The sequence below is a fragment of the Seriola dumerili genome, unplaced genomic scaffold, assembly GCF_002260705.1.
Source record: "Seriola dumerili isolate Sdu_G_001 unplaced genomic scaffold, Sdu_1.0 BDQW01000191.1, whole genome shotgun sequence".
NCBI lineage: Eukaryota > Metazoa > Chordata > Actinopteri > Carangiformes > Carangidae > Seriola > Seriola dumerili.
In genome coordinates this window covers 1,722,228-1,745,430 of record NW_019174446.1, presented here as the reverse complement: position 1 = coordinate 1,745,430, position 23,203 = coordinate 1,722,228, and the positions used below count along the sequence as shown (strand labels likewise).

The 23,203-nt window shown below is 42.0% G+C and overlaps 1 protein-coding gene across 1 annotated transcript in view; it reads left to right on the top strand.

Moving 5' to 3' along the window:
• vps13b (vacuolar protein sorting 13 homolog B) overlaps positions 1-23,090 on the top strand; it is a 322,535-nt gene extending 299,445 nt beyond the window's left edge. Inside the window, exons 51-68 of the mRNA XM_022753222.1 lie at positions 1,853-2,023; positions 4,917-5,124; positions 6,605-6,793; positions 7,494-7,640; positions 9,102-9,388; positions 10,026-10,153; positions 10,294-10,490; positions 11,598-11,716; positions 13,339-13,789; positions 14,550-14,714; positions 14,974-15,202; positions 17,049-17,225; positions 17,739-17,909; positions 18,964-19,140; positions 20,486-20,588; positions 22,055-22,223; positions 22,372-22,452; positions 22,824-23,090. Of these exons, the coding sequence (XP_022608943.1) occupies positions 1,853-2,023; positions 4,917-5,124; positions 6,605-6,793; positions 7,494-7,640; positions 9,102-9,388; positions 10,026-10,153; positions 10,294-10,490; positions 11,598-11,716; positions 13,339-13,789; positions 14,550-14,714; positions 14,974-15,202; positions 17,049-17,225; positions 17,739-17,909; positions 18,964-19,140; positions 20,486-20,588; positions 22,055-22,223; positions 22,372-22,452; positions 22,824-23,072 (3,418 nt within the window). The 3' untranslated portion in view covers positions 23,073-23,090. The remainder of the gene's footprint in view (positions 1-1,852; positions 2,024-4,916; positions 5,125-6,604; positions 6,794-7,493; positions 7,641-9,101; positions 9,389-10,025; positions 10,154-10,293; positions 10,491-11,597; positions 11,717-13,338; positions 13,790-14,549; positions 14,715-14,973; positions 15,203-17,048; positions 17,226-17,738; positions 17,910-18,963; positions 19,141-20,485; positions 20,589-22,054; positions 22,224-22,371; positions 22,453-22,823) is intronic.
• The last annotated feature ends 113 nt before the right edge of the window (positions 23,091-23,203 follow it).

Below are 23,203 nucleotides of genomic sequence, written 5' to 3'. Positions count from 1 at the left end.
AAGGCATATGTATGTTATATAGTCTAATAACATCACAACTTTACCTCATGTGTCATGTCTTATACATAGTGTATAAATGACAGATGTTTTGGTCCAAAGTGTCTCTGTGTAACATGAGTGTTTACGTTTCAGTATGGATGGCCCCAGAGGTAATAACTACCACATGTACACACTGTATTGTTGTTGCTCCTACTGTCTTTGTTATCTGTACATCTGTAATTTATGTTGTTTTATGCAAATCCATGGAAGAAAAATCACCCCTTTGGTAGCAACTAGTGGTGATCTGAATAAACAGAGTAAACGTTGAGTGTAATTGACTCCCCCTGACATAATTTTTTGCTGTAACTGTTGTGTGTTTAGATATCTGGTCGCAAAGTTTGTTTTGATTTCAGCTGCCATAAAGGAACCACAGTGGCCATATAGTGACTGGGAATATATTTGGCCCCTTTATGCGCACAAACAACAAGCTCAGCAACAACTAAGTGTCTTGTCTTTCTAGATTGCAACCACAATGCTCCTTGTGTTTACCATCCATCCCGTGCCCAAACTGTCTCTCACCGCACAAACTTACGTACTCCCCTCCCTTGGCCGCCCAACTCAATCCATCCCTCATCCCTCTTCATCCTCACAAACACACACTATAAGCCACAATTGTAAACGTACCTTCACACATATACATATTTGGTACACACACACATGAACAAAAGCCCACCCCCTCCACAACCCCAACCCTCTGGGATGGATCCAATCCTGAATGTTCACTGGTCAACAGCTCATCTTTCCTTCCTGTAATTACACATAGTTGTGGGCTCTAATGGACGAGGTAGAGAGCATAGCTGCGGTCTGCGACACAAGAGACACAGACAAGTCTTAACCAGAACCGTTATGTCCTGCTCTGCTCATATTGGCCACCACATTAGAGAACTGAGGGTTACAATCAGAAGCCTCTTCCAGTTTCCCCCCTCAGGAACTGCTTTGGATGAAAAGCTTCCTGTCAGCACCTTGTCCCTCTCCTCTGTCTTGCCCCAGATCCATAAGCAACAGCCCCTGTGTTCCTTTTATAGCACAATGGGCTCTATTAATAAACTACTGCTCTGGGGTAAGGGGGCTGCTTTGCTTTAGCCAAGTGGAACTGGATGCTGTCTAGTGAAAGAGAAGAAGCCATTACAGTGTTTGGATTTAGTTCTTTTTTTCTCCTTGTTGTAAAGCCATAATTGACCAGTGTCTGGGGCTGAGGTATCCAATAGGATTATTTAGTGCCGTTTAGCTTTTCCTATGATCTTTGTGAATTACTGTTTGTAAGGCTAGACAGCATGTCAGGAAGAAAAGTCCAAAACAAAAGGCAGATTCAGACTGCTTGAAGTTTCAGGGTAAACGCAGAGTTTACCCCGAGGTCATTTAATTGTTCTGAACAGAACAATGGGAATAGTCAGATCCTGTCAAGAGATGTCTTGTTCTATAGTGAAATAAGAAGTATATTTGAATTGTTTCTGGCGTAGAATAAGTAAACATGCTTCCAAGCCAGGTCTGCTGACAAAAAATATAGCAGTGGTTCAAACCATGTGCCTTTATGACCCTAAAAGTACGCAGGTTTTCATTTCAAGCAATCAGTTACAAAGCCCTTCACCAGAGGAGAAAATCAAAGTGCAATGAGCTTGTACAGTGCCGACCTGCCAGGAGGACCCACACATTGTTGGGTGAAGATGGCACATTATTAAGAATCACTGAAAATATTTATATTAAAAGAAAAATCCTCTAAAGTATCTATTTCAAATGGAAACTTCCCAAATAGACAAATAAAAGCTTTTGAGAGAAATCTGTAATGATTCTGTGATTGTGCTCTGCTCCACAGGGAGGATGAAGATGCGTCCCACTGTGCTGTGCCAATCTCCACCAGCCTGATCAAACAGATATTGAATAAGACTGAAAATGAGGACAACCTGAAACACATCCTGGCTGACTTCTATGGTCCGAAAACCTCTACTGAGCCTCTGTGGCCCTACGTGACCAAAGACACTGACAGGTACTGCTCCGCTAATTTTAAAACGTGCAGTGAATGTTCTGTGAGGGTAAATACAAATGTAGTCAGCTGCACTTTTATTTCCATGATTATTCTTGAACGCCTGCTTAGAAAGAAATCTTGGAAAGCCTGTCTGCACTTACAAGCACCTGAGTAGGATAAACAAGCTAAAGCAAAGCAGGATAGAGAAAATGATGATCATAATACAAGTTATGAGCCAGATTGATACTCACAACATCATGAGTATATGAGCCATATCCCAGCTGGAAGCCTTGACACCTCATGATCCTTTGTCACAAGTCAACTTGTGTAATTGTTTTTCATTTTTATTTTAGCACTTCTGTGACAAGCACTACATCTGGTTGGTAGGATTTCATAACACAGATTTCATCGAGACCCACCAGTATGTTTTTTTAATAGCAGGCTTCTTACAGCATCTTTCCTCAAAGCACAGAGTTGTGCAAGCGAGCCTTTCATGAGGGAGGCTTCTCTTTATTGGTTACTCTTTGTTCACATAATAAAACAGTTAACTGCAAAAGACAATGCAGAGCCATGCATCAGACATTAGGCTGCAATCCCACTGCAGTCCCCACAGACTGGAGATTTAGGCTGTCGCTCTGTCAGACTCCCACTTTCTCACACAAGTCACAGGGCCTTGCATTCAGTTAAATCTTGGCACAGTTTTGCAGAACGTACAGTGTGTATACTGTATATATGTGTTTCTGTGCAAATGTGTGTATACAGTATGTGACCCATGCATGAGTTTATGTATACCATCGTACAGCACTCACATGTGAATCCCCCCACATACGTCACTCTGGGACTCATCTTTTGTCACAAAGCAATCACATCTTGATAGCAGCGGTAGGAGACGTGGCCACATGCTCTCCCACAGTCTCCGAGTTACAAAGACGGCCATATGTCTGCCTGTGGTTGCTTGGGTTTCTCTTCTCTCTATACATATGCAAACACACACACGGACTGTTGCCCAGCACATGTGTACACACACTCATAACGCTGTGTTACATATACACACCACTATATTCATTGTTCATCTTTAAATGTCACACAAACTAGATGTCCATGCAGGGCTGCTATCTGCTGTTTGGTGTTGGGTTTCTCTGTCAGTCAGACCTCTCTCTTCCCTGCGATCCATCCCTGTGAGACAAAAGCCTGAGGCCAAAACACTTTTCCCATCATGGAAAGTGGCAGAAATCTACTACTTTATGTGAAGCAGCATAAGGATAAAAATGGAAAGAGAAAATGGGAAAAAGTGTCATTAAAGGATTAATAGCACTGATTTCTATCTCTAAACACACTCAGAACTTGGACAGCAAGTGAAACCCACAGTTTAATTTGTATATTTTTCCTTAATGTTGATAACAGTGACACAGTTTGCTGTTTGGAGACTGCTCCGTCTCTGTGGCACAGCAGAGAAACCAAACCAACCGAACTGCTTGGCAGGAAGTGTGTAAATACTGGGTCTTAAAGGGACAGAGGAAGTTGAAAGTGGTAAATGTTATTTTTCTTTCTCTGTTGGATTTTTAGTGGCAGCAAGACACCTCCACAACCATTAAACAAACATCTTGTAGCGGTTAGGGTTAGGGTAAGCTCAAGCTTCAGGCTGTGTGTGCTCAGAGTAGTGCGCCTCTCAAAATTCACACTTCTAAAACTCTCAACTCCAGAGTTGGCAGGTTTGACAGAAGCTGCTGCGCACATTTCTTTCAATTACCTTTTTTGTGAGCTCTGTAATATGATTAATGAGTCCTGCACTTTGCTGCCCTCAGCCTTGAGGCCAAGGCGCACACACATGCACACACACACACACACATAGACACACACAGCAGTAAATGGTAAAGAATAACTATGCCTTGTGCTTGTTGGTCCCTATTCTTAGCAGGGAGTCTTCGGGTATGTGACAAGTTTGAGACGGCAGGTTGGTAGGTTGAGCAGAGTCGAACCAGCCTTGGGGGAAAGGGAAGACTGGCCGTGAGAGAACTGTTTGTTTGGCACTCAGCACTGTTTAGGGCTCACAAGACCATGATTACTGTGAAATGACTGCTGTGGATAGATTGGTGGAAAAATGGTTGTGTGTTTCTGTCTGTCTGCCTGTTAATCTGTGTCTCAGCATGCCCATGTGTGTCCCTAGATGTTTTGTCAACTGTTCCCTCTGTTTGTATTGCATAACTTATTTACAGACAGTTTCTCTCTATGTATTTGTTTAGCTTGTGAGACAGTGTGTTAATGGTCTGCATATTGTAACTGTTTATTTACATATGACACATTAAATACCTGTTTAAGGCTGCATGCTACTCTGTATTTGGCAGCATGTAAAACATGTCCACAGCCAAAGTACATGAGCAGAGAGGGGGAAATGATATCCTTAATCCCGGTGAAGTTCTGTTACCAAGCTGATCTGACAATAATGATCGTTTGTTTTGCATTTGGTAACTGTGTCTGTCTCTCTGTCTATATGTATATGTCATTATAGTAATATGTTTGAATATGTTTGTGCACCCATAGCCCTACTGCAGAAGCCTATATTCATCATCCTTTTCTTCCTATTCACAACCGTGTTATCCTTACTATAATACAAATAACAAGCTACCTTGGAGTAGTGGTGGTAGCACAAAACCCTTGTCTGATCATAGACTGTCATTGTAAAATTTAAGAAAGGAATCCAAATCTTATAAAAATCTTTAACTTTACCTCTTACTATTGAAGTCAGTTTTTTCTCCACAGCATCTCAGTCCACTGGCTTCAGTGAGGTCTCTGAATAGTCTTTCATTTTAAAGCAATTACACATTTGGCTTGGAACAGACAAAAACTAATTAGTTTGTGTTTTCTTACACTTCCTGGAAAATATGTAATGTGTCACACATACACCCCCTCCCAGGTCTGTGCTGGAGCCCCTTGCCCAGTGGGACAGTCCCATGCAGGTGAAATTATCCTGCTGGAAGTCTGGCCTGAACACTCTGCTGGTGGAGCTGCTGCCCTGGGCCCTGCTGGCTAACCACTCCCAATGGGACCTCTGGCTTTTTGAGGGAGAGACCATTGTACTCCAAATACCAGCCGGCAAGGTCATCGTACCACCCAACTTCAAGGTAGGGTGCTATCCACAGTATATGTATCCTGCAAGTGACACATTTATTTAAAAAAAATCTGTCAAAATCAAAGCTACTGAGGCCAAAGTATCCAAACTTTAGTCCCGAACTCCAAAAACACAATATCCTGCATTTCCCATAATGCAAATCAGTGGCATATTTTGTTAATCTTCCCCTGCCAAGTAAATACCCATGTCTTACCAACTCCCTGCCTTCAATTGTAACGTAGGCTTTCTAGTAAAACTTTGCAGCCTTTAAACCCAAATCAAGATCAAGATAACCCCAATTCTTGATTTGGGCTTGAAGACTTGAGACGTCTCTGTCCACATCCACAGAAGCCATCACACAACTATTTTCACAGGTTCCTACTTCATATGTAAAAGCATACACTGAAAAACAAATTTTCTGTTCTAAATGTTCTTATATCACTTGGATTTCTTACGTAATACTTACGTGCCATGCTGCATCAAAGGAGTCATATTGCATGAATCTCAACTTTCAAATGTTTTCAGTCAGGACACGATTTAACCAGTAAAACTAATTCTGGTTCTGAAAGACATTAATAGACTGTATACTTTCCAAATCTTAGTGACTTCATGGTATTCAGTGATCTTTTAAAATTTCACTAAAGATATATTATGTTTTTAGATCAAGTATATGGCATGACAGCCTTCAGTATGAAAGCAGCTCTTTTCTCATTACAGTCTTGACTAATAAGCACAAAACCTGAGATCATTCAACAGAGCTGCATTACAACAGTATTCCCTGCCTAAGTATTTATCTGCAGCCAAGCCCTGTCACCATATACTGTAGGCATGTCTTCTCGCTGGTTTCTGAGATCAGAAGAAGAAGTCTGCAGATGGTTTTCCCCCCGTGGAACATAACACACACATAAACAGATTTCTCTACCACTAACCCAGAGCTAAGCGAGAAGGCAACGTATCAAAGAACAAGTGCTGATACGGTTCAGCACAAAGAAACAAAATAAAAAGTGGTAAATGTGTAATAGCCTGTGAAATAGAAACAAATAAAGCATTGTTTCCATAGCACCCTGCTATTTATCATGGAACAACAAGTGGAGAGAGGACTTGGTCTCTCAGAGTTGATGGGTCTAGGGCAGAAGGCTTATGATGCTGAAACAGCTGTCACTCAAGCATTTGTGAGGCTCTTAAATTATGTTCTCATAACACAGCCTACAGTGATGGAGGTTATGTAGTCTTCATTTGCCAGGACTGTTTGAAAAGCTATGCAGGGAACATGGACACTGTCAGAAACACTGTGCTTGAGTTGTTGGCAATGAAACCACAGTTGACCCTTACCATGTGACTGTTTCCAAAATGCAATCAAATACAGTCAGATTTAATAGCCCAAATTGTCTGAAATGACTGACAGTGATTTGACCTCTGATTTCTTCCTCCCTTTGTCAATTTCCCATTCTCACCCTCACATCTTTCCCTCTGACCCACCATTCACCATCCAGGAAGCCTTCCAGATTGGTATCTACTGGGCCCACACTAACACCGTCCACAAGTCTACAGCACTGAAACTCGTCCATGACTTGACCTCTCCTCGATGGAAGGAGGGTTCAGGTTCAGAGGTGGTCACACTGGATGAGGAGGGATATGTGGAGGCTGACATCACCCTGGGAGCCTTCCCTGGAAGACAGAAGGTGAGGCAAACAACGGTCAAACTTATAAGCTTTTAAACCATGCAATCATAAAAGTCCTGATATTTAAAAAGGTGTTTTCCAAAAAGGAAAGTGAAGTAGTTTATTGAATTATCAAGTCAAGACACATTAGGCTTTTAATAAGGAACTATGTTGTAATATATCAGAATGCATTTTACAAGTTCTGGTGTGTTTATTGAATTACATGCTGGTTTTCAGCTGTTTTTATTCATCAGCTGTTTTTCTACCACAAGCCAACTGTAGTTAAAACCAAACTGTTCACTTGTTTAGATATATACTGATACCAAAACAGTAAAGTGGAAAAAAGAAAAAGATTTTTGAGACAGAAAAGAAGGAAAATTGACCTTAAAATAGTAAAATTTAGGTCTTGAAATAGTCATTTAAAGTAATTGGATTTTACTTTAAGGCCATAGATGGTATCATGAAAATGTTTTTTACTACCATGCAGTATAATGTAGTTAACTGAAAACAGTTTTGAGTAGATTGTTGAACAGACAGCATCGAAATGAAAGTTTTATTAAAACATTTTTGAATGTATCTTTTATTACTGCATCAACTTTATTAGCTCTGCATCTCCACATGAAGATAATATCCAGATCTCTCAAGTAACTCGTTTTGTTTTTATGCTTGTTTTTTATCATTGATTGCTGACAACATAGTGACTGTTGTTTCCCTCCTGTAGCTTTGTCAGTTCTGTGTGTCGTCTGTGGTGAGACACGGCATCCAGATCCTACAGATAGAAGACAGAACTATTCTTGTCAATGCCACTCCTTACACGATACAGTACAGGCCTCTGCTGACTCACCACGCATTGGGAGCTGATGACCAGGTATTGTGCATAAATGCTCACATGAACACACTTTCTCCTGCAATAAGTAACCCTCAGTAGTGTGACTCAAATGAAGTAGCTGATTTATTCTATGACTTAATGAAATTGTGTCAAATCATGTCAAATCTGGGTTATTTTTGTTCTTGGTCAAATATGAAATGCTCAAATACACAATGTCTTTGTATGTTTTTTTTGTTCTCCCCCTTTATTTAAACATGTAAAAACAACTGCTTGTCCTGGCGTAGGGCTAGAACATGTGAGGCAAGACTTCAAGGCAGTACAAGGAAAATATTTCATACATCACAACATCTGCCCAGTCTCTAAGTCCCCACCAGCTGAAGTGTTTGCTCCAGCTCTCTGTGAAATAATGTCAATCCCCAGCCCGATAGCTTCCGTTCCATGCTGCTACCTCATAATCATAAGGCCTCTGTGTGTGTGTGTGTGTGTGTGTGTGTTTGAATGTATGTGTATGGTCCTGCATCCTGTATGGTCCTCATGTCTGTCCTGTCCTGCTACAGTTTCTGAAGCTTCACACATACAGTATATTCCCTACGCACATTACTCACACACATCCACCACAACCACACGTACACATTGCAGGGACATAGCAAGCCGTTTTCCATCAGATCATGTTGCCCCCCCTTTTCTCCCTCCACCGTTCTCACAATGTGGCAATGGCACTTCATAGGGACATTAGACAAACACCCAGAATTGAATGCAGGTTTCCCTTCTCACTTTCATCTGCTGCTTGTCCCCAAAGAGAGTAACAATGTAGTGATGTCATCTAACGAGCCTTCAGATCCCCTTAAAGAACGATGGCAGAGCTTGCCAGTTGCCACTAATTGACTGAAAAACTTTTTAAAAAGAAAAAAGCCTAAAAAACTAAATAGCGGGCGCTGGGCTTAACAATAACACAGACCACAAACAAGGCTAGGAATGCCTTTTTAGTTGGTCTATTCATCATGCTTAGTGCCTAATCCCTATAGTCCTCAACTACTCGCCGCGCACAGGCTGCTAAACCAGCACAGCAGGGCTTCTCTGCTACCAATTTAGTGCTAAGCTCAGTGGGAGAAAGAAGAGAGTACAATAACAATGTGGTTTTACTATGTATCTTTTGTTGTAATCACTTGCATCTTCGTCTCTCTGTTTCTTTCTTTTCTTCTTTGACTTGATGTCCCATCTCATATCCTTTTCTAACGCAACTTCTGTCCACCCACCCCACCCCCTATTTATTCTCATTTGTTCTCCTCACCTCTGTGTCTTCTGGTCTGTTCTTTTTTCTTCCATCAAAGCTTTTTTTTAATTTTGTTTTTTGCCTTCCTCATCTGTCTCCTGTCTTTAAATTGTTTTATTTTCCTTTATTTTCTCTCATCTCCCTCCCTTCTTTCCTCTCCTCTTTCTCATTCTTTCCTCTGTTTTCCTCTTCCTTTTCAACATGTTTATATTATGGTCTCTCCCCAGGCCTGTGAGATACCAGAGACAGCAGTGTTCAGCCTCGCTCCTTCTGAAGAGTCGTCCCTGGCCAAGCCCTGCTCTGTGCCGTGCTGGGACCTCCTCCAAACCAGTGTCCAGGGAAAGGTGGAGTACCCTCTGCCACTAAGACACATGCTCTTCAGCTTGTTTCCCAGACCCGATGCTGGAGTTGGATCTGCAGCATGGAGCCTCCCTGCTCCCATTCGACCAGACTTCCCCAGGCAGAGTTTGTCTGTTCCTGGGGAACTAGACTCTGGAGTTGGCCTTAACAGCAGGTGGGTGAAGCAGAGCATTTGTGGTTTGCTGGCTGTAACAGTCCATTTAGAGCAGGGATCTGAACCCCAGCTGGCACAAGACATCAAGCAGGGAGGCACTGTAGCTGGTCACAGCTTGTTAAACACTGGAGATGAAGCAAAAGGAGAAATGCCCTCAACATTTCCACCGTCAATCTCTCAGCTTGTCTTGTGCAATCGATCCCTCTCAATCTGTGTCATGTCTTTCTTTCTTACTTTCCTTTTCTTTTTCTTTTTTCTGTGGCACACAGTGGCATATACAATAAATAGGCTGATGTGCAAATCATTTCTTTTTTCACAGACATACTTTAGGCTTCACTCATTTACTATGTGTTTGTGCACTAATGTATGCACTGCCAGACACACAGATACAAACAGAAACACAAATATCGACACAAACACATGCACGCACACACACACACACACACACACAGAGTAATGGTGTGTCACTGCTTGACTTCAGTTAGGGCTCCGTCAATGAAGCAAATGGACGCAGCAGTGATGTGACGTTTGGCATGCCATTGGGTGTGTGTTCTCTTCTGTGTGTGGTTAGAAGGGGTTGGGATTTGAGCTGTCTGTGGAAGGTTTATTTATGGGTTTGTTTATATATGTTTTGCAGAGCCATAGTACTGACGTATCAGGAGCACCTTGGGGTGACGTACATCACTCTGAATGAGGACCCCTCTCCTCGCATGCTGATCCACAACAAGTGTCCTATCCCACTGCTGTTGAAGGAAAATGTCAAAGGTAGGAAGGGCGAGGTCTGACTGGACCTGACACCCCTCCTCTCATCTGGTCCCAGATCTTCTCCATTTCCTTTCTTCTCACAAGCTTTTTGGGATAATTTGTTATTTTTCATATCCTCTATTTTGTCTTATCTGTCATAGAAACTCCAAGAACTGAGATCTTCTGCCGTCCTCTGCCTGCTAATTGTTCCCTGCACCATGAGCTCTACCACCACTTCTCCAGTTTCCCCGAGTGCAGGCAGAAAGAGATGCTGCCCACACTGCTGCTGAAAACCACCTCAGGCCACAACACCACTGACTGGACTGACCCCATAGATATCAACTGCCTGGGCACTCAGGTAGAAGCATGCATGTAGAGTATACAACAAAACTGAGGACACCCCTAGTCAGTATCACTACAGTAATTATAAATCCTGTCCATTTAATTGAATTTAATTCGTTTTTAGCCAAAGAAGATTGAAGCCAATTAATTTGAAAAGCAGAAACTAATTGAAACATCCATGTTTAAGAATCAGCTGCAACAAAAGTCAGTTCACCTTTGTATAGATTCCATTCATTTTTTTCCATTCACAAATCTCTGGAGAGACGTTCTGCCATTCTTCACAGATGATTCTTTTCAGCTGCTCTTTGCTGGAGAGCTTTTGTTGCTCTACCTTTTACTTTAAAGTAGTCCAAAGGTTTTCTGTTGGATCCCAGTCAGGGAACATACTTGGTCAGGTCATAGTTATCACTGCTTTCTTCTTTACAAACTGGTGTGATATTTACTGTGTGTTTGGGATCATTGTCATGCTGCTCACTCCTGCCAAGCTTCTCGAGACTGGGGGTCATCTTTTCATTCAGTGTTTGCGTATGCAAACTTGCATTAATAGTGACACATGCCCTACACTTTTTGTATGAATGCAGCCCCATACAAGCACACCTCCGTCTTTCACTGTGGTACTCCTGGCCAAATCTACACCAAACGTGTGCGTGCGTGCGCGTCCACAGCCGAAGTATTTCTGGTCTGGTCAGTGTAATAGTGTGGTTAGCAGGATGTTAAAGAGTAGTGTGTCTAATGTTTGGTGTTGTGTCTAGCCAGCTGCAGGTTGGGGTTGAGGTTGAGGCTGTGTATCTCTGGTTACTGTGAGGTCTGAGTCTGACCTCTGTGGTAGGGGGGAGAGGTCAAAGGTTGGACTTGTTATGACTGCTCAGCAAAGTGTTCAGCAGGGATCTGCTTCCTTTCGTCACATGAGGGGCTGATCACTCCAGACCTGGAGTGGTGGAGGTTAAAGTCAGACACATGTATGTTCTGAAACACGCACACACACAAAGCACAATGTAAACAGCACTGAGCTGAGCTATGTGAATGTGTTAAGTTGCCTCCTCAAAGTTTATTCAAGGTGAAACAAGTAGCACTCTCTGTCCGTGACCATCTCACTACAGATTTGTATTCTGCTGTTCTCCAGGTGGTGTTCCTGCCAGGCTTTGGGTGTCTCTACGTAGGTGTGGTGTATGAGAGAGGTACCCTGGTTTTGTCTCTGGCACCAGAGGGCAGTGTGGACCCTGTAATCAACCAGCACAGCAGGTATGTGTGCACAGGCAGTGGTTCTATTGTTGTTTTATGTTCCCTACATATTTGAACCATAATAAATCATTTGTGTATGTTGTTGTTCACAACCTCAAGATATCTACTAGTGTGCCTTTTACCGTCTTCACTTCAAATTCCTTTATGATCATTGTTAACAGTAAGGTTTTCATGCAGCAGCTGTTACTAGACTCCAAACATGAGGAAACAGGCATCAATTTCACCACAGGAGGGCACTAAAACTTTCTTGTGGAGTCTTGAGTGAAATTATTTGCACAGTAGAACATGGTATTAGGAACTGCGACCTAAGACGATGCAAATAGACAACACACAAGCAAACTTAGAAAACATCTTCCCCAATCTGACAAGTGAGAAAAACAAAAGGAAATACAGAAATGAGCTGTAAATACAGAAAACGCAACCAAAAGATAGGAAGATGTCATGGACAACATCTGCCACCCTCTGCACACCCTCAGCCAGAGCAGCATGTTCAGCCAGACACTCAGAATGACTGAGTGCTCCACTGAACACCACAGGAAGTCATTCCTTCCTGTGGTGTTCCTCCCCTTTCTGCACATCTCCATCAGTTCTCTGCTCCTAAACTAGTATTAATCCACTGTTAGACCACATTACACCAGTTTACTTGCACATTATGGTTACGGTTACTGTGATTCTACCTGGCACACATTAGTTTTTACTTTTTGCACATTTGCATATTATTCTATTCAGTGTCTGTCTATTTATTATTATCACTATTTCATAGTAGTTTTATAGTAGTTTGCACTTATTTACAATCGATTGTTACAAAACTATTTCCCTGTGGGGATCATTAAAGTTTTTCTGATTCTGAAATACAGAAAACGCATAACGCTGAAGGGTTAACAGTAGATATCTGGAATAATATCTCAATCACTTGATCAACATGTTTAAACAAAGGAAAAAGAAAAATCCCAAACTTACATTTTAGCTCATTTTTCAACACCATCAATAGACAGTCACCCTGAGTAACTGCTTCAGTCACCATAGAAACAACAGATTGATCCAGATACCAACTCTGTTCATCACTTTTTAGTTTTCTGTTGTTGTCTGTTCTATTGGCCTGTTTTCTGTATTTATACACCATGTATGTATTTGACTGTTTTCTGTGTGTGGTTGTGTGTTTTCACTTTGCAGCATTTTTTCTAAATGCTGCACATGTGTTGTCAAATTGCAGATGTTTTCTTAAATTGTGTGCTCTGTCTATTTGCATGTGTTGTGTTAAGCTGCAGTGTGTTCAGTTCTCAGGGCCACTGTATTACAGCTTTATTCCATTACCTCAACACATAGCTGCTTTGTCATTTTGGCAAAACAGGAAATTAATGTAATCACATATGAGGTAAATGTAAACAAATGACATCAGTGATCTTTGATAATGTGCTCTGGTGGAAGGAAATTCATTAAACATCGTTAGTACAAGATGAATGATTTGGCCTATCAATAAACAGACCCATCATACACATGCATAGTTGAACCTTTAGTTATGTTTTTTTGCTTTTAGTTAGCAAAAGGGACAATAAAACTTATAACAGCCTATTGGTACTACTACTGTACTTTCACATGAATAATCTCTATTTTGTTTTCAGGTCTTCCAAGCTGTCCTTCAGAGTCCTCCTGAGTGAGACCAGTGTGGCGTTGAGTGATGACATCACTAGTCCCTCCGGTTCTGTGGAGCTGCTAAGACTCACATTGACCAAGCTGCTCCTCAGCCTGGCTCCAGCACCCCCCTCCCTTCCCCTGGAGCTGGCAGATGACCCTGCCATGGACACAGCACCCGTTTCAGCGCTGATGCTTGATACCTCTCTGATTGAGGTCTACTGCTCCAGTCTGCAAGTAGACAACCAGCTGTATAACCGAGCCAGCTTCCACTTCCCCGTGCTGCTGTGCCAGGATCAGAGAGGGGGAACTGATCCCGGGGGTCCGTGGAGCAGTGATGCCAACCCCACACAGTCGGCTGAAGCCCTGCAGGAGTTCAAATCCTCTTGTTTTCTGCAGCTGAGGATGATGCTGGCTGGAGACAAATGCACCATGGAGGAGGTTGGATTCATTCCTCCGTCTTTTTTTATTTCCATTTCTTTTGTTGCAGTAGACTCTGCTGCTGTCACTCTGACAACCTGAACATTGCCGTTAATTATTTATTTTTCTTGCTTTCTGTATTTTATGAGCACAGTTCTGCTACTAAAAGCACTGTTACTTCTGTAACTCCAGTAATCACATAGTGTACCCAAGCAACCATGCAGTGCTCTTTAGCATCACCTCAGCACCCAGAAAGTCTATAAGCCACATAGCTACAGAGCAAAAACCTTACAAATCACATGCCACCATAAAGTTTTACATAACAAGCTTAACACAGTGTAATAATTCAGCAGTAAATTGTCTTACAACTGCAATTTTGCTAGTTTCAAAAAGACTAAATTCTTTTGACACTGAAATTCACAGTTTTTCAGAGCCTTGGTATCAGTTTGTCCAAGTCAATTACATTCAATATACTGGATAACTCAGCACATAGGAATTGCTTCATTGACACAAAACCAACATAAAAAAGTGAAAGAAGAAACTCAAAACAAGAATGCTCTTCCTGTTTTAACAAATGGTAATCTATACAAGATGTAGATAAATGAATGTCATTATATGCAAAACATAAGAAGAAATACAAAAAAATAATCATTTCTACAAACTTGGAAACTGTTTACAGAAATCAGTCATCTACTTGATTGTCCAAGTCAGTTTATTCTCTTCATCTTCAACAATCATGAATTTTCAGTTCTCATTACAGCTTTGTGTGCATCCTCTTTAGGTCACCTTCCAGCTGCAGCCTGCCAGAGTCTATCTTGAAGACACCTTCGTTTACTACATTAAGACCCTGTTCTACACCTACATCCCCGACAGAGCTATTGCCTCAGCTATAGCACAGACCCAGAGGAGCAGAGAGCCTGGATCAGCCCCCGTCCTCCCTGAACAGGTGCACTATTCATAACATGTTGTCTTTATGTAGGAATTGATGAGTCACTTTATTTAGTTACTGCATTCTCATTATATTATAATCACAGTGCTATGTTCAGCTTGGGACAGACCTACAGGTAACAGTATCACTGTTGTGTTTTACACACTTACCTTTATGTCATCATCGTCACATCATGTAATGATGAAATAATACCATGAAGGACAGGGATAAATGATGATCTGAAAAATGTTAATATTGTGATATTAATGTCATCCAGGTGCTTCAGTCAATGCAGGCGTTGGTCAACCCTGTGCGGCTGCAGAAGCTGACCATCCAGCCAGTCAACCTGCTGGTCAGCATCCATGCTTCCCTGAAGCTGTACATCGCCTCAGACCACACTCCTCTCTCCTTCTCTCTGTTCGAGAGAGGGCCACTCTGCACCACAGCCAGACAGCTGGTCCACGCTCTGGCCATGCACTATGCTGCCGGAGCCCTCTTCAGAGCAGGTCGGTCATGGACAGAGAGAGAATGTACCATATCCACCATATTAGCCTATACAGCAAATGGTTCTATAGGCCAGCGTGTGTTTCGTCCGATCATGTTGTATACGCATTATTTACAGAATAACAGGATTTGTGCTTGAGTGAGAAATTCCATAATTTATTCTCACTAAGTCAGAGTTGAACTTTTGAAATGGTTGCTCCCATGAGCTCCAGGTGCTCCCGTTGCTTTGTGGCAAAAATGCAATAAAACTAAAACAAAAACCTGAATGACTGGAAGCCCCCAAAAAAGATTTAGATTCTCTCATTGCTATAATTTACTGTTTCATCGTAAGGTCTGACTCATGCTTCACACTGTGCGTGTAGGCAGGATGTTATGGTTAATCTGCAAACGGCCACCAGGTCTAAGCCTGACTTATCGGGCCCTATAAAGGCACCATACCTCTCTCCTGCATTGTCCTCCTGTGTAGTCAAAAGCTCCACACATGGTCTGATTTAACCCAGACATTTCCACATCAGAAATCACCGTTCTGGCCGGATGCTTCCTTCCCGCTGTCTCTCGTTAGAGCCCTCATTTCTGCTCGTATTTCAACACATCACCTCACCACGTTCTCCTCTTCCTGAGTCATCATGGAGAGAGACTCCTGGAAGCATTGCATTCTGGGACTGATTAGCTTTAGGATGTATGGTACTACAACCACACATACACCCACAGGCGTAAATCCATGGTCTGCACATGCAAAGACTTATAAACATATGGATATTACTCTGTCTACGCATACACTCCAGTGTGTGCATGTGTATGTGTGTATTTAAAAGCATGACTCAGCCCTGTAAACATCAGCTCCTGTCAGGACTTTATGCTTTACCCAAACCACAACTGGGAGACCATGTAAAACAGAAACGACCGCTTGGCCCCACTGGAGTTGGTTACCTACCATTAGAGTCCATCACTCAAGAGCAAATTGACAGGGAATAAGAACAGAGCGTTGAGAAATGGCTATTTGATTTTTGTGATGCAATTGTCAGCGCATAAATATCAATGAGCCGTGCCACCTGAAGGAGACTCTACGGCTGAATGAGAGAAGTGAGATAGTATGAGACTGTAAATCTCGCTGTGGCACATGTGTGATTACATGCAGGAGTGTGTATGTCTGTGTGCAGAAGTGTATATGTGTATCTGTGCACGTGTTTGTGAACCTTTTTGTTCCGATTAACACAGTGTTAAACATGTAATCATTATGTAAAACATTTTATTGTGGAGCTGTGGTTATTCTGTGAGTTGTTTTGATTGGGAGAGCCTTCACTCCAAACTGTTTCTGGCTCATAGAAGATAATGAAAGGGAGTTTACTCAAATGGCTGGTATGTTTAATGTTCCTCCTAAGAGCAGGCATTCCAGATGTCTTCCTTTTTATTTCTGTTAAATGCAAAACTAACTTCAGATGTGTAAAAATGATTGTAGGATTATACAGTATGTTGAGTACATGGTGTTTTACATGGCTACCTCCAAGAACAACACAGTTAAAGTTGAAGTTCCTCCAGAAAACAGAACGAAGGCTGTTTAACAACTAAAACATCTTATAGCATTGAGCAAATGGAGATCCACTACATTCCAGAATGTTATTCCCTTTTCTTAGTGGCTTGTCAGCATGAACGAGTTAAAGAAATATTCATGACACTATCGATAAATGAATATAAAAGAAATCTCACAGCATTATATTGATCACATCAAACAGTTTTCCTATATGTTCCAATATATATGGACATATTGTGAAGATATTTGGCTGCAGTACTGTAGTATTATTATACACAAATGTAACCGTCTGACCTCCTGTTGTTCCTCTGTCTCAGGTTGGGTGGTGGGGTCTTTGGAGATCCTCGGCAGTCCGGCCAGCCTTGTGCGGAGCATCGGTAACGGCGTTTCCGACTTCTTCCGCCTGCCATATGAGGGTCTGACCCGTGGACCTGGAGCCTTTGTCAGTGGGGTGTCCAGAGGAACCACCTCCTTCGTCAAACACATCTCAAAGGGTAACACCAACGTTCACAATCTTTGTTTGGTTTATTTATTTATTGGATTTATGTACTAAAACATTAATTTACAGTTTTCCTTTAAATTGTCTCCCAGATTCAAACAGTACATGCATTATGTGATAAACAGTTTCCATTTAGATCATCATCACGCAGTGATGGCACGTTAGTTAGCACAAACACTGAGTCATGTAATGAAATTAATCAAATTAAAGAAAGTAAATGTCCAGAGCAGGAGTAGGGAAGATGCTCTAGTTCATGTCCAACAGCTCAAGAATCACAGGACTTACCTCAAAGTATCCTTGAGCAACCACTTAATCTCCAAATAAATACATTTTGAAAACCATGTACTTACACAGCTTCCCTTTTTTAATCTCTGATCGTTGGAGTATTGTGAGTACTCTAATGACCTTCACCCACCACTTACTGGCAGTGTTCACAATGTCACTGTAAACTGACATTTACAACTGACACTGTAAACATTTAATTTGAACATGGCTTATCTGTGTTCAGGTACCCTGACGTCCATCACCAACTTAGCAACAAGTCTGGCCAGGAACATGGACCGCCTGTCTCTGGATGAGGAGCACTACACCAGGCAGGAGGAGTGGAGGCGACAGCTCCCAGAGAACCTCGGCGACGGACTGAGACAAGGGCTGTCACGACTCGGCATCAGCTTGTTAGGTATTCTCATATAGAGGCCTCTCATGATAGCATCATTTGCATTCGTGATGGCTAATCAGTAATACTGTAGCACAATAAAAAAAAAGGATATTTTCACACTTATGTGGCAACCCCTCTAAATGTCAGAATTTAGTTGAACAATCCCAAATGTTTTCCTGGTCCTGCAACTCAGTTTTTTACCTCGCACTATTAGTATCTTATTAGTAACTACACTATCTCACACAGAATAAGTCGTTTGATGAGAAATGGCACAAATGTCAGAAACAGTGGACAACAATAGAACTTTGTTCTCACAAACTAGTTTCCCAGGGTTTTGGAAAATTAGAATGGATGCAATCACAATGTTGGCTTTCAACAAAAAGAATCATTACAAGCAATAAATGAATTCCAAGAAAGACTTATGGATAAAGTGAGCAATAAATGCACTGATATTTTTGTTTAGTCATGTTAGTTTTTATAGTCAAGCCTGATATAAAGTATAATCTCTCTTGCCTCAGCATCAAGTTGCTAGATATGTATGGAAACATGTTCTGCCCACACACCTTTCATCTACTGTCCAAAGGCACACACACTGTGGTGTGCACAGTCACAGAGAGCTGTGAGACGGAGCAGTGGAGACAGCACAGCAGGGACTCAATAAACACCCAGAGGGCAGTAAAACCCTCACACTCAAACACACTGAGCATATTGTCATTGAAACCAAACAGCTGCTCGCATCTCTGGGTTACAGTGGATTATAATTTCTGAGATACACTGTAAATCACAACATCTGTGTAATCCATAAAATGAATGGTCAGATATTTTCTGTAGTGCAAAAGAATGTCTGAATTCCTGTTTTTTTTTTATATATGACACTTTGGATTCTGTATGTCAAACTCTGTTTCCCATGTCTCACTGAATCAGAATCACTGCCTTGGCCCTTTGTTATCTGCAAAAGATGAATTGAATTCTGTGTGCATGTTGCGTTTTGTAATTGTAAAAGCCTTTTATTAGATATTTATTAACAAAGCACATTAGAACAACAAAGGACAAAGAGTTTATCTGTGTTCTGCAGGAGCGATAGCAGGGATTGTGGACCAGCCCATGCAGAACTTCCAGAGGAACTGGGAGATACAGAGCTCAGCTGGTAGCAAGGCCAAAGGGGTCATCTCTGGAGTGGGGAAAGGCATTGTGGGTGTTTTCACCAAGCCTATCGGGGGAGCAGCTGAATTGGTGTCCCAGACTGGATACGGTGAGTTCAGGATGAGTCGAGGATGACACGATGTTGATCATCATGTTTTGCTTCAGAAGCTGTGCTGTAGGGAAAATTAGAGTATGATTCTCATTGTGAACAACACAGACACGATTAACTCGCCAACTTTTAGTTAAAAAACTCAGGGGCCATAGAAAACTAACCAATAGTTTGTTGTTTTGGTGTCTGTCAGCGAGCTCCATCATTTTGTGGGGAAACATCAAACACAGAAAACTGAACATGTTTGAAATGTGTTTGTCTATTCAACATGAAGTCATTTAAATTACATTTTCAAATGAATGCAAAATCTGTGATGTAGAGATGCAAGCTTTCACATCATTAACACATTATAACTGCCATTTTGTAAAACTTTCCAAGGAGAGTTAGGCAACAATAGTCTAATAAACACATGAATTAGACTTAATGTGACAGGAAAATCATAAATGGGTGGACGATCTCACCTTTTTTTTTCCTCTTGGCCTCAGACAGAGGCCTTTAGACACAGGAGAGAGCTGCTGAAAGACCCCCTGAGTCACACACACACACGCGCGCGCCTAATCATACATGCACAGTTATGGCCTCTGGAGTTAGTTTTTTATAGGGGCCAGAAGATGGGGGTGGGGGTGAGAAGTGGGTCAGAGGGTGGTGTGTGTTGGTGCTAACAGGTCTTGGCTACAGCACATGAACTACCAACGAGGTGAGCAGCTTCATTTAAGAGCAGTGACTCCCCGGGGACCTGGCTCTGATTTATCTGTTCCACACACAAACACAATCTTAGGCATACACATGCAGCCTCAGCAGAAACAGACATCACTACTCACTCTGACAACATGCACACAAAAAACTCAATCTGATGTTAATACAGCGAGATCAACTGCATTGATTTGTGATGTAATTCTGTCACACTCCATCCTCTCTTATGAAACACATGGATATATCTACATTCACTCTCCCAAACACTCACTCATAGCTGAACACTGTTGCAGAGTATCGGTGCAGTGACATCATTAATGGACCTCACTGTGTTCTTTATGGCTCTGTTTTAACTACTTGATGACTTCACTGGCTCGCTGCTGCTGCCGCTCTGCTGACAGCTAAAGTGGAATGAAGGAAAACTGACCACACGCACACGGGTTACGAACTCACTCTGACATGTACACACAGAATCAGCCTAATCATGTGTTCTTTATGAATTTTACTTTGTAATAATGCAAACTGTGTAATTGTTCAGCTAACATTTAAGTCAGAATGGCACCAGCTTGTCTCATTGATTTGACGTCATATTTAAATGCATGTACAAACGTCCCTGATAGTTGCACTGATGCTTGACTGTCTCTCCGAACAGGGATCCTTCATGGAGCAGGACTGTGGCAGCTTCCTAAACAGCTCTACCTGCCTATAGAGGAGAAGTCGGCTCAGGCCCCGAACAGCCACCTTAAATATGTCTGGTATGACGCCTGAACCATTCATTAAGCCTGCAGGCTCCTTCTTTACATTTCTCCGGGTCTTCTTTAGAAATGGGACATGTGTTCTTGCCTTTGCTGTTGTTGGACTCACTCCAGAATCTGCTGTTCTCTCTCCTCATTTTTGCTGTCTTGTTTAAAATAACCTTGGAGAGTTTATTACCCACTTTCCCCCAAAAAAAGTCTGGAAAGATGTTTGACCTTGATCCCACACATGGTAGCCAGCCTGCCCTCCCTTGTTCTCATCGAGCCATGTTAAAAGGTTTTTATAAGCACTCTGCCAAAGCCGCCAGCTAGAAATTGTTCTTGTTATTTAACTATGAGTCTGTCCAGAGATGTTTCCATGTGCCATCAGATGAAGCAGGAACATCTTTCTTTGTATGTTGCAATGGTTTGGAGAGACTCAGTTTACAAAGGTTACATGTTGTGCCAAGCAGAAGGTTAACTTTGGGTCCAGTGTCGTAAAAAGACAATGGCTTGAAGCGCAGCTGTATCTACAGACCAGAGATTCCAGTGTGCTCTCACAGTGAAACACTTAATATCATAAAATTTATAGAGGCCTGTGTGTCCAGAAGGTTATCAGGAGCTATAGAAAAGGCATTTATAATGAATTTTCTACAGTTTGGTTTCCATAGCTATCAAACATTTACTTCTAGTAGCAGTCAGTGTCCCATGAGGAGAAAGGCCAAATTTTAAATACAATATTAATTCAGGACATTCCACTTTAGTTGTCGTCACCCGAGGGGTTAGAAGTGTGTTTTACTAACGTTAGAGGAAGATGAAAAAAAGATAAAAATACATGAATGCTGAGATAATGCTCCCCTGTGGTTTAATTCATGCTGCATTGCAGTCAAACTGGTTTCCATCAGACGTCCATCAATTATTTTTACTACTGCAGGTAGCCCAGACACTTGAGCTGAGTAACACTGAGCAGAACCAAACTGTCCCTACTGTGGCTGCTTCAACATCTGCTCTGCAATGCACCTGCCTTCCAACGTAAACAAACTGTCAGAGGAACATGACTGAACACTTCACTTCCTGCACACATATTTCCCTGTTGGACATATGTGTAATAGGAACCATGCAGAGAACATGCAAAAATGTAAATTACAGGATGTATGCAGACACGTATGGTCACTTGTATGTGTGTGCTGAGGTTAGTTTGACACTTTGTGTGGTCTTGTGTTTATAGGGAAAGTGTATGTCTGAAGTTAAAAGGTCTAACTATGTGTAATTATACGTACACATAATCCATGCACACAGGGTGAAGTGATGTGATTGTTTCCTACAGTTTACATGTTGATTAAGCATAAAATTACAAATGCCTTATTTTCAATATTTGATTGTATGTAAAGTTTGAATTTTCCAATCCAGTCCATCTAAATAGTGTGTGTATATCATAACTTGTTTATAATGTACATCCTTTCCTGCTTGTTCTCCTCTGACCACAGGAAGATGCTTCAGTCTCTGGGACGACCGGAGCTGCACATGGCCCTGGAGGTGACCATTGTGAGTGGGTCAGGTCAGGAGCATGCCGGCTGTCTGCTGCTCACCTCCGAGGTGCTGTTTGTGGTCAGTCTCAGTGAGGACACACAGCAGCAGGCCTTCCCCATCACAGAGGTAATGGAAAAGAAAAATGGCATTCCACACACATCAGAAATCTCCTGACCAGCCTGAAAACAGTTCCTGTAACAGTCAAATGAACATCTCTTTAGTGGTGTTGAAGTGCAGGCTGTGAATTGATTGTTAAATTTCCTGTCCTCTGCAGGTGGAGTGTCAGCAAGAGCCCGGACAGCAAGGACAGCTCACCCTCACCTTACAGCAGCAGACAGTCACCAGTGACACAGAGGTGAGACTCTGAAAGTAATGGAGCTACAGAGGTCACATGGTGGTAAACAACGATTGTCAGTATATTATGTGCCAAGTATTTTGAATATTTTTCAGTGATTAACACAGCAGACTACCAGATCAATATATTTATGCCATGTCACACTCAGAGGATGAGTACAACCCTTTAGGCACTTGAATGATAAAATTCTTCTTACATGTCGGTAGTACAGCTCTTTTCACCAGTTTGTCAGATTGAAGGTTCAATCAGCTGCTGTCGTCATGACAACATACTTTTTACACAACACTTCATCATGTGTCCTTTGATGGCATATGATTGGACAGCACCTGCAGTAGAATTAGTATGGTAATCATATGTGTGTTGTTCTTCAGGGTGACGGTGTTCGTGAGCGTCTGTCAGAGCAGCAGTATCGGCGGCTGGTGGATTACGTGACGAGAGCCTCCCAGTTTCTCTCCCCCTCTGCTACTTCCCTCCAGCTGCAGCCACCGGTGACACTTGCCGAGCCACCGCCCTCTGTCACCAAGTCTTACCACTACGTGGTGGATCCCGCCTTCACCAAGGTGTTTGTCAGCAAGTTCAACATGGTAAAGAATAAAGCCTTGCGCATCGGATTCCACTGATACACACTGGTGGCTTTCTGAAATTTACATAAGATCAGACCTTTGTTCCAATCTAAATTTAAAAAAACATCTGAAAAGATAACTACCCATTTATGCAAAAATAATAGTTTGTTATATTTAACTTTAAGTCC